The sequence below is a fragment of the Lycium barbarum genome, chromosome 12 (assembly GCF_019175385.1).
Source record: "Lycium barbarum isolate Lr01 chromosome 12, ASM1917538v2, whole genome shotgun sequence".
Lineage (NCBI taxonomy): Eukaryota > Viridiplantae > Streptophyta > Magnoliopsida > Solanales > Solanaceae > Lycium > Lycium barbarum.
This window is the reverse complement of record NC_083348.1, coordinates 56,287,657-56,296,689: the sequence shown is the minus strand read 5'-3', so window position 1 is coordinate 56,296,689 and position 9,033 is coordinate 56,287,657. Positions and strand designations below refer to the sequence as shown.

At 35.4% G+C, this 9,033-nt stretch overlaps 2 protein-coding genes across 2 annotated transcripts; both read left to right on the top strand.

The window, feature by feature from the left end:
• Nucleotides 1–239: 239 nt before the first annotated feature.
• LOC132622423 (thioredoxin domain-containing protein PLP3B-like) lies at nucleotides 240–5,696 on the top strand. The gene is made up of 9 exons (XM_060337029.1): nucleotides 240–384; nucleotides 500–596; nucleotides 2,896–2,967; nucleotides 3,051–3,098; nucleotides 3,201–3,343; nucleotides 3,971–4,043; nucleotides 4,464–4,525; nucleotides 5,104–5,201; nucleotides 5,322–5,696. Exons 2-9 carry the CDS (start codon nucleotides 513–515, stop codon nucleotides 5,423–5,425), a joined length of 684 nt encoding a protein of 227 aa, XP_060193012.1. The 5' UTR covers nucleotides 240–384; nucleotides 500–512; the 3' UTR covers nucleotides 5,426–5,696.
• Nucleotides 5,697–5,841: 145 nt separating this feature from the next.
• On the top strand, nucleotides 5,842–7,614 carry LOC132622424 (bZIP transcription factor 11-like). Its single transcript, XM_060337030.1, has one exon. It carries the CDS (start codon nucleotides 6,867–6,869, stop codon nucleotides 7,377–7,379), a length of 513 nt encoding a protein of 170 aa, XP_060193013.1. The 5' UTR covers nucleotides 5,842–6,866; the 3' UTR covers nucleotides 7,380–7,614.
• The last annotated feature ends 1,419 nt before the right edge of the window (nucleotides 7,615–9,033 follow it).

The following is a 9,033-nucleotide window of genomic DNA, read 5'->3' as shown; positions in this document are numbered from 1 at the left end:
CCATTTGATTCTGAGCTTGACACGTGTCCCTTCATAAAAATTAAAGGCAAATTTGTGTCAAAGTATAATGGAAGAGGTATATTTGAACCGAAAGAAAAACATAAGAGACATATTTGAACCGAAAGTATAACAAGGGGTAGATTTAAACTATTTGTGATAGCACAAGGGTATATTTGACCCTTTTCCGAGTTCAAAGGGGAAAAAAAAAAAACAAATGAGTATTTGTTTTTTCTTTTCTTTTTTCTCCTCGAAAATAATTGGTTCTTTTTTTTTAAATATAATATAATTTCTTTAAAAAAAGATGATATAAACGAAACTCGTCAGTGTAGCCCGGTATAGCAACTCCTCATTCGTAGACAAATCTGAAATCCGCGCCTTTCACAGGTTTTTTTTCCCACTTCAATTAAGTTAAAAAGAAACGTCGATCCACAAATTAAATTGCGAATTCTTTGTTTTATATTCGCAGGTTTAACTGTTTTGATTGTATTATTGGATTTAGGTTAGAGTAAATTATGGATCCGGATTCAGTCAAATCGACTCTTTCTAATTTAGCATTTGGAAATGTAATGGCTGCTGCTGCTCGTGATTACCAAAAGGTATTTACTTTTTTTCTGATTTGAATGTTTTCAATCTGTTAGGGGTCGTTTGGTAGCTGGTTAGAGTTATGCAGGTATTAGTAATGCAGTGATTAGTTATGAAGAAATCTAAATAGCATTATTTTATGCAGAGATTAGTTATGCAAGATTTAGTTATTCATATACTATTAGTTATTCCATCTTCTATCTGCATGAAATAATACATAGATTTACTCATAACTTATACATGTATTAGTCACGCGGGTTTCTAAATTGCAAACCAAACATCATGTTAATTTTATACATGTATAACTTACCTCCTAACCGGCTACCAAATGTGGTATTACTCATACAGGATTTAATCACTTACCTCCTAACTAGCTATTAAGCGACCCCTTATTGCTCCATGCCAATTCCGTTTAGGTTAATTTGTAAAGCATAGCCGATTTTAAGTTCGGATAAAGACAGAAAATTATGGTAAAGTGGACGACAGCACACGCATAATATAATTATAATGAATTTGCTACTACGTTGACCTGAATACAGTATAATAGATATATAGAATTCATATAGTTGATAATGACTAGTTTGAGATTGAGGTTTGGTTGATTGATTGAATTTCTCCATGTCCGTTGTTTCTGATGTTCAGTTCATATTTTTTGTTTTACCTTATGTAAATGGTGGTAAAGTCGTTAAGGAATATCTTTTAATGGTCTATCATATAGTTTTGCAGGACTTGGAACATATTCATAAAGTTTTTCAGAGTTCAATACAGAGTGTTTGTACAATAAATCATTATTGGGTTTTATTGTTGAGATCTCGAAGTCAATGGAACCTTACTTTAAGGGGTTATTGAAGTCTTTCCACATGTAGGCGAAGCGAACATTCTGCACAGTAAAATTTGGATTTCAATGTGTAGGGAGTAAACTGTAGATTTTATGTGTCCGAGAAGAGTGGACTGGATAGAAAGGAATCATATAGCCACTTCTACTAGTTTGTGGTTGAGGGCATAGCTTTTAGTGTTGTAAAGTTTGGATTTTTTTTTTTTTGTATTCATATAAGACATTTGAGTGGCATGTAGTTAAAAGATACAATGGATTCTCAGAATTCTAAAGTTTTTACCGAACAAGTCTTTGTTTTCCTGATTATCATCACAGTTATCAAGGCTGAGAAACTTAATTTTCCAGAAGTAAAAAAGATGTTATAAAGGCGAAGACTAATCCAGATGTTTGTGATCTTTAAATGGTTTTATTGACTATAGAGTCAAACCTGCATGCACCATTTCTCTGTGCGACCCAGATAATTGCTATTCAACAAAATAAGCAAATGTTTCACTTTTCCAAGAAAGAGAAGTATAGATGTTTCACTTACTAAATTGTCAAAAAGCCTAGTGGTCGATGAAGTGGATTGAGCATCACGAGTCCTCAGGTTCAAATCCCCGCGGAGACAAAACACTAGGTTATTTCTTCCATCTATTCTAGCCTTGGTGGACAGAGTTATTTGGTACCTGTTGCTGGTGGGAGGTGGAAGGTATCTCGTGGAATTAGTCGAGGGGCGCGCAAGCCGGCCCAGACACCACCATTATTAAAATAAAAATAAAAACTAAATTGTCAAACTTAGTAGTCTTTATATCCTTCTTCCTACAATTATTAGAGAGTGGTATGAAGCTCTTCATACCGTGGAAACAGTTTCTTGCATAAATGCAGGGTAAGGTTGCGTAAAATAGACCCTTGTGGTCCGGCCCTTCCCCAGACCTGCGCATAGCGGGAACTTAGTGCACCAGGATGCCTTTTTTTGGGTATGAAGCTCTTTATATGCATGGCATGTTAGTGTGGATTATGCTTTTCATGGGTCAAGCTTATTTTCTTTCCTTGCCATTGCATATGGAACTGTCATTTTATTGTTTAGCTAGATTAATGTTGTCTCCTGTCTCAGGATAAGCTCATCCTTTTATGAGAAATACTAAGAATCATTACTATGTTTATCTGTTTATTTTGATATCGATACTCCAAACAGTAACCGTTTAAGACCACTATTTTAATAAAGAAGTTTAGATAGTTTGTGAAGTCGTTTAAACCTAACGAGTTATGTTGGATGAAAGTTTGATTATACTCCAGTAGTTTAAGAAAAGACCTATCAGTTACGGGGTGTTTTCAACATTTTGGGGGAGTTAGACCTTTTGATGCTACTTGTTATTCCTTTGGGATAACTTATTGTTTGAGATTGATAGTTAGGTCATTGTAATATACCTCAAAACGTCCAGCAGTTTTAGTTAGCAGTTATTAACTACAGATCATTTATGTCCAACTTCTCCCTTTAGGAAGTGCTGGCTCAAGAGAAGGCGCAATCATCTTCTGTTAATCAAGATGTAGATCTTGATGAACTGATGGACGTAAGTTTGCGTATCCTTCACTTTTTCTCCTTCTAGGCACATAATTTGTATGTCTGTTCACTCGCTAATTGTGCTTTTAACAGGATCCTGAGCTGGAAAAGTTGCATGCAGATAGGATTGCGGCTCTCAAGGTCTGTTATGTTGTCTTGCCCGAAGGTCAATGTGGTTAGTTATATATGAAAGCAAAGTGCCTGATTGTTAAACAATTGTCTTGTCTGGACTCTCTTCTGCAGAAAGAATCAGAGAAGCGACAAGCTTTAAAAAGGCAAGGGCATGGAGAATATAGAGAGATTAGTGAAGGAGATTTTCTGGGTGAAGTTACTGGTAGTGAGAAAGTGATTTGTCACTTCTATCATCGAGAGTTCTACCGATGCAAGTAAGGACTTACTTCATGTTTCCCAGGTTATTTTCCTCCCCCAACATAAAAGAAAAAGACATAAATAAGAGAACGGTTCTTTCTCATTTGCAGTTTCTGTTATTCTCTGATGTTATCTGTGTTTGAGAAAGAGAGGTAGAGTTGTACAATTTTCCAGATAGAAAATTGTGGTATTTCTCATATGGCAAAATTGTAGGTTGAGTTGCTTTGGAAGTCAGTAGTGCGAGCACTTCAGTCTACTAACTTATAATATCTGATGCAACAATTAAGCAGTGCTTCTTGGCATGCTGGTTAGAGCCATTAGTTTTCACCGACAACATCAAAAAAATATCTGATGCAACAATTACTTTATTGAAAAATTAAAAATCGTGGCACTATTCATTAATATTGTTGCTCAATTTTCATCTTGAAGGTTCCAATTGTGTCTGCTTTACTAAGGTTAACTAGCCATCCAAATTTTTGTTTGCCTGGTGGTGAAAATTCTCTTGCTTGTCTTCATATTTTGATGCATTGACGCTCAACATCTATTAATCTAGCTATATATACTATGAAAGGGGGAAAAAAGTAGGAACGTACATATCGGCATGCGTGCATACACAAACATTATGGTCTTTGTTTCTCTTTCAGGATCATGGATAAGCATTTGAAGTCTCTTGCACCAAAACATGTTGATACAAAATTCTTAAAGTTGGATGCTGAGGTCTGTTTTGCTTGAGTTTTTGTACACTTCTTTCTCAGATTAGTACAGAAGGAGAGCCTTAGCGTAACTGGTAAAGTTGCTGCCATGTGACCGGGAGGTCACGGGTTCGAGCCATGGAAACAACCTCTTGCAGAAATGCAAGGTAAGGCTGCGTACAATAGACCCTTGTGGTTTGGCCCTTCCCGGACCCCGCGCATAGCGGGAGCTTTGTGCACCGGGCTGCCCTTTTCTCAGATTAGTACAGTAGAAACAGTCCTCAAATTTTGTGAAGTATCTGTGCCCACCTATGTGTGGAAGATACACAAGAAAAACTAAAATAAAAAAACTCACAAAGACTGGCTCTATAACTTTTGGAGGACTGCAGATTGGATCTCATTTTCATGCTAGTAACTCTTTTTTTATGGTATAACCTTATGGCAGAATGCTCCCTTTTTCGTTACAAAGCTGGGAATTAAAACTCTACCATGTGTCATCTTATTCAGGTTAGTGCCACCTCATCTGTTTAGCCTTTTAGGTACTCTGCTTTGCACTGCTATATTCTTTCTCCTATTATTTATCCATCTTTGGGTGGTTCTCTGGTTGTTTTCAAGGCAAAGTCAAGAAGTTCAAATTAGCTTTTTCCTTCACGCAATAAGATCAAACCGAAATTGTCCTAATTTATTTCCCGCAACAAAGTAGATCATATGATCTGTCAATACAGGCCCCATGCACAGAGAAAGTAAAATATCAGTCTTTCAGGGTTGAATAAAGGGAGCTAGCACGGATTTTCTAAGCTTGGTTCTGCTTGTTTTCTTTTTCCTTCCAATATTACTGTGAATTAGACGAGGGGGGTACACGATCTTCACAAACATATACTCGTATGTAGTTGCATGAGGTCTGAATGGTAAAAGGGAAGGGAGCAATCTTATTTATGATTCCAGACCTATACCTCCAGAATTCACACACATACATGTGAATATAAACATCAATGCATCTGTAGGGGTTTGGTTATGTATACTTGATCTTTTCTAAACGATGTCATTTTGTTTTAATCTACACTTAAAGGAATTTTGCTCTTCAGGAATGGAATTGCTTCAGATAGGCTGGTTGGTTTTCAAGACTTGGGAGGAAAAGATGATTTCAGCATGAAGACTCTGGAGGGTCTTCTGTTAAAGAAAGGTAACGCTTTTCAATTGAATGCATAATCCCTAATAGGGCTGTATATCCTGTCCGCCCATGTGTCAACACTGAATTTCTTATACATAGCTTATTGCAATCACTAAACCATCTTTGGTGCAGGAATAATCAAAGAGGACAAGGAAGAACAGGAGGAGGATGATTCATATGATGATAGAAATAGATCAGTGAGATCGTCAATCAATCCTGATTCTGATTCAGACTAATTAGTAATTAGTGGTCACTGGTTTCTTCTAATCAAATGAGTATATCGACATTTGCCTTTTGCTGAATCTTCCTGATCTTGGGATACCCACATTATCTAAAACAAAGTCTTTGCATTGTTGAGATGATAACTGGAAGAGATTGAATGTTGTGCCAGAATTAGTATGTTGTAGTAGTTTAACATTTATATATGTTGCTTAGTCCAGTTTTAAGGAGAGAAAAAACAAAAGTGTATTATTGCAAAGAGGTATAAACTCTTTCCATTTCTCATAAGTAACAGGCTCTGGTAAACATGTAGTCCTATCCGATTTCTCTCATTCTATCATTGTAAGTTTTCGAGAAAATGAATGAAGAGACATGATTGCTAGCTCTTCATCATTCTGAAAGGGTCTGATATTAGTACAGGGCCTTCCTTTAGGAACAAATATGCACTTGCTCAATAGTCTTACCTTGTATTTTTGCCCAAAACCGTTTAGAAGATTCTATTACTTAGTGAGTAATTTACCAAGACTTTATGTAAATATGTGTGTGTTTCAACCTTTCTCTTAATCCCGCATATACCAAGAGCTTAATGCACCGAACTGCCTCTTTATAATAGAATCCTCCAAATAGCAAAACTATTAAGTGTGGCGTATGTAAGTGCATTATCCCTTTCTGAATTTTTCATCTCGTACCCTATCTTAGCATAAACGACCCAATAGAAATCCAATCTTTTCAAAAGCTCTGACGTAATTTGCTTTAGGTTTTTAGAATTGAGTATTTGTTTAATTCCATTCAATATTGAGCATTAACATCTCTATAAAATGGCTGTCCAGTATTCCTTTTCCTGTCCCTTTCTCTATTTCTTTCTTCTTCCATGTATAGTTCCTGCTGAAACTCTGTCATTCTGAAGAAAATTCTAATAAATCTTTAATTAGCCTTCTCTCTGTTGATGCATAGCTGTATGTGTCGCTTTGATTGTTGATGTTCAGGATTATGTCAACAGTAATTAGTGAAGTTCTTCTTTCTGGTTTTACCATTAACTCAACCCTTCATCGCCGTACTCACTTGGTCCAATCCTTCTCTGTTGTCTTCCTCTACTGGTTCTATGTGTTTTCATGAACAAAAGCTTCATCTTCCTTCTTATTAACTGATTAAACTCCATTCAGGACCAACACATCGACTCTAATTCAGCTGTTATTAGTTTTTACAAATTATGAGTGTTATCTTTTGCGTTATGCTTTGGTAGGCAGGGGCAGCGCTAGGTGGACATAAGAGGTTCTCGAATTGTTTTAGGTCACAAGTTCAAATTCCAAGTGTGCTATTCTTTCATTTTTTTTTTGAATTTCTTGGTTAGAACATAGAACTCCTCGTTCCACCATCATAGTATAAAGTGCTTCTTTCTTTAGTGGACCTTACGCGGCCTGAATTTAGGTTAGTTGGCTAGTGAATTTCAAATACCGAATGAACCATTGCTATAAAGTTATGGCTTCTTCAAATGGAACATCTTCAGGGTCCTTAATCCAGCATAGGAAGTGTGGTTCCGAAGATGATCATCTCCGACAAGTAATAATAGATGAAAGGAAACGCAAAAGAATGATATCGAACAGGGAATCGGCAAGAAGATCAAGAATGAAGAAACATGAGTATTTGGATGAGCTAATAGCTCGAGTGGATCTCTTAAAGGAGGAAAACAATCAAATTGTGACCAACATAAACATGGTGATTCAACTTTACTTGAATGTGGAAGCAGAGAACTCTGTTCTCAAAGCTCAGATAGCTGAGTTAAGCCACAGGCTGCAGTCTTTAAAGGAGATCAACCGCAGGAGTTCAGCAAATGGTGCAGCAATAATTCAGGGAACAGAGGATTTGTGGAACTATAATAGAGAAACCATGAGTAATGTTAATGATGGAGACGATTTCTTGAAAATTTGGAATTTTGCTCCATGGGAATCAGCCTATCATGGCTTGTGCTGACGACCTCATGCATTGATGATGGACATATCATTTGGTTTTTCAAAAACGTTTGTTAATTGTTATGGCTCGGAATAAAGGGGGAAAAAAGTAAAAAGAAAATGAGGATTGATAAGTGATTGATCTCTTTTGTTATTTAAGATACTAGAAGTTCCATTATTGTGAGTAAAACACAACAATTCTCTTTTTATTGTAAAACATAATGACTCTTTTGGGATGTCGAATATGTCTTCGTTTATACTTCTTTGGTTATATATTATGTGATATAGATTATAGTGAAGACAGAGTTGAGATAAAAAAAATGGAACTTGTAGTCATGTATGTCATGATATTTCTATTGCTCCGTTAATTAAGGACAAAATGAAAAGTTTAAAGTTACACAAGAAAAATGCTATTCTTTTGGTACGACCTAATAGGGAAATATTGTCAGATAATATGGGACGGTGGGTGTTTAAGATTAGTATGAATTCATTTCTTTTGCAAATAATACGAGTTCCTATTTCCCTTTGTTTTTGCTTGCACAATGTTTCACTATAGTGGCCGTTGACAATTGGAGAATATAATTAATTGGATATACAATTAATTGCCGGTGGAGTTTCTTTAGTTCGTTTTGATAATTGAAAGGGTTCAAAGTCTCTTGGACGTGCAAAAATTGAAACATCAACTTGAATTATTAGCAAAAGATAGATTTAAATATGATCGAGATAATAATACAGAACATACTAAACCTAATTCTATAGCGAAAGAAACAATAGATAATTAGTTCAGACGTCACTGGTCATTCATGTTATCATGAACCTCCACTGATTGACCCTTCTAGCTTACTGTTCTCTCCCCCGTCTCAATTTATGTGGCACCGTTTGATTTGACACAAAATTTAAAAAAGAAAGGAAAACTTCTAAATTTTGTGGTATAGAACAAAACTTAGACATTTGTGTGACTATAAATCATTTCATTAAGAGTAAAAGGAGAATTTTAAAATTAAGTTTTTTCTAATTATAAAAAGATAATATTCTTCATGAGATAGATTACATGGGATCCATTCTCTTTACGGCGAATTTGGCTCTTAATGTAAGAATGACTATTTAAAAAGGAAAGTGTGTCACATAAATTAGGATGGGAGATGGGAGAGTATATACTTTTAAAGAAGTGAAAAGAAGCTAGCCTCTAAATTAAGGGGCAATTTCCAAATGTTGTGTCACTCGTTTTGTCTTTTAATTACTTATAAGAGAGATTATATATTGTGTATGCTCAAGAAAATTATTGGAGTAGATGATATCCACTTTGAACTAGTATTATTATTCCATCATATTATCATGTCATCCACTGGAATACTGACACATAGAATTATGGTGGTCCCTTTCCAATCCATTTGACATAGTTTAGCTTCTCAGTTTATTACTTGAAATTAATCAGTCCAGATTCAACTCTTTATATGATACTAATCAGTCAAGTTTTCAACTTAATATAGATAGAAATGTCTATAATTAAAGGAGACTGATTACTTATCACCAACTAAGAGCTGTGAGGCTAAACCACTTAAATTGTTGGAGCGCAATATAAATGTAAAATTGATTCAGACAAAGATAGAACGTTTGTTCGATTGTTTAGGAAAATTAATATATTATATATATTTCAACTTTTCAAGTGACTTTAT

Excerpts from the sequence above, each read along its gene's own strand:
- LOC132622423 (XM_060337029.1), top strand. The coding sequence starts at position 513 with ATGGATCCGGATTCAGTCAAATCGACTCTTTCTAATTTAGCATTTGGA. Across the intron at positions 3,344-3,970 it reads CGAGAGTTCTACCGATGCAA|GATCATGGATAAGCATTTGA; the intron begins GTAAGGACTTAC and ends TTTCTCTTTCAG. Across the intron at positions 4,044-4,463 it reads TCTTAAAGTTGGATGCTGAG|AATGCTCCCTTTTTCGTTAC; the intron begins GTCTGTTTTGCT and ends ACCTTATGGCAG.
- LOC132622424 (XM_060337030.1), top strand. The coding sequence starts at position 6,867 with ATGAACCATTGCTATAAAGTTATGGCTTCTTCAAATGGAACATCTTCA.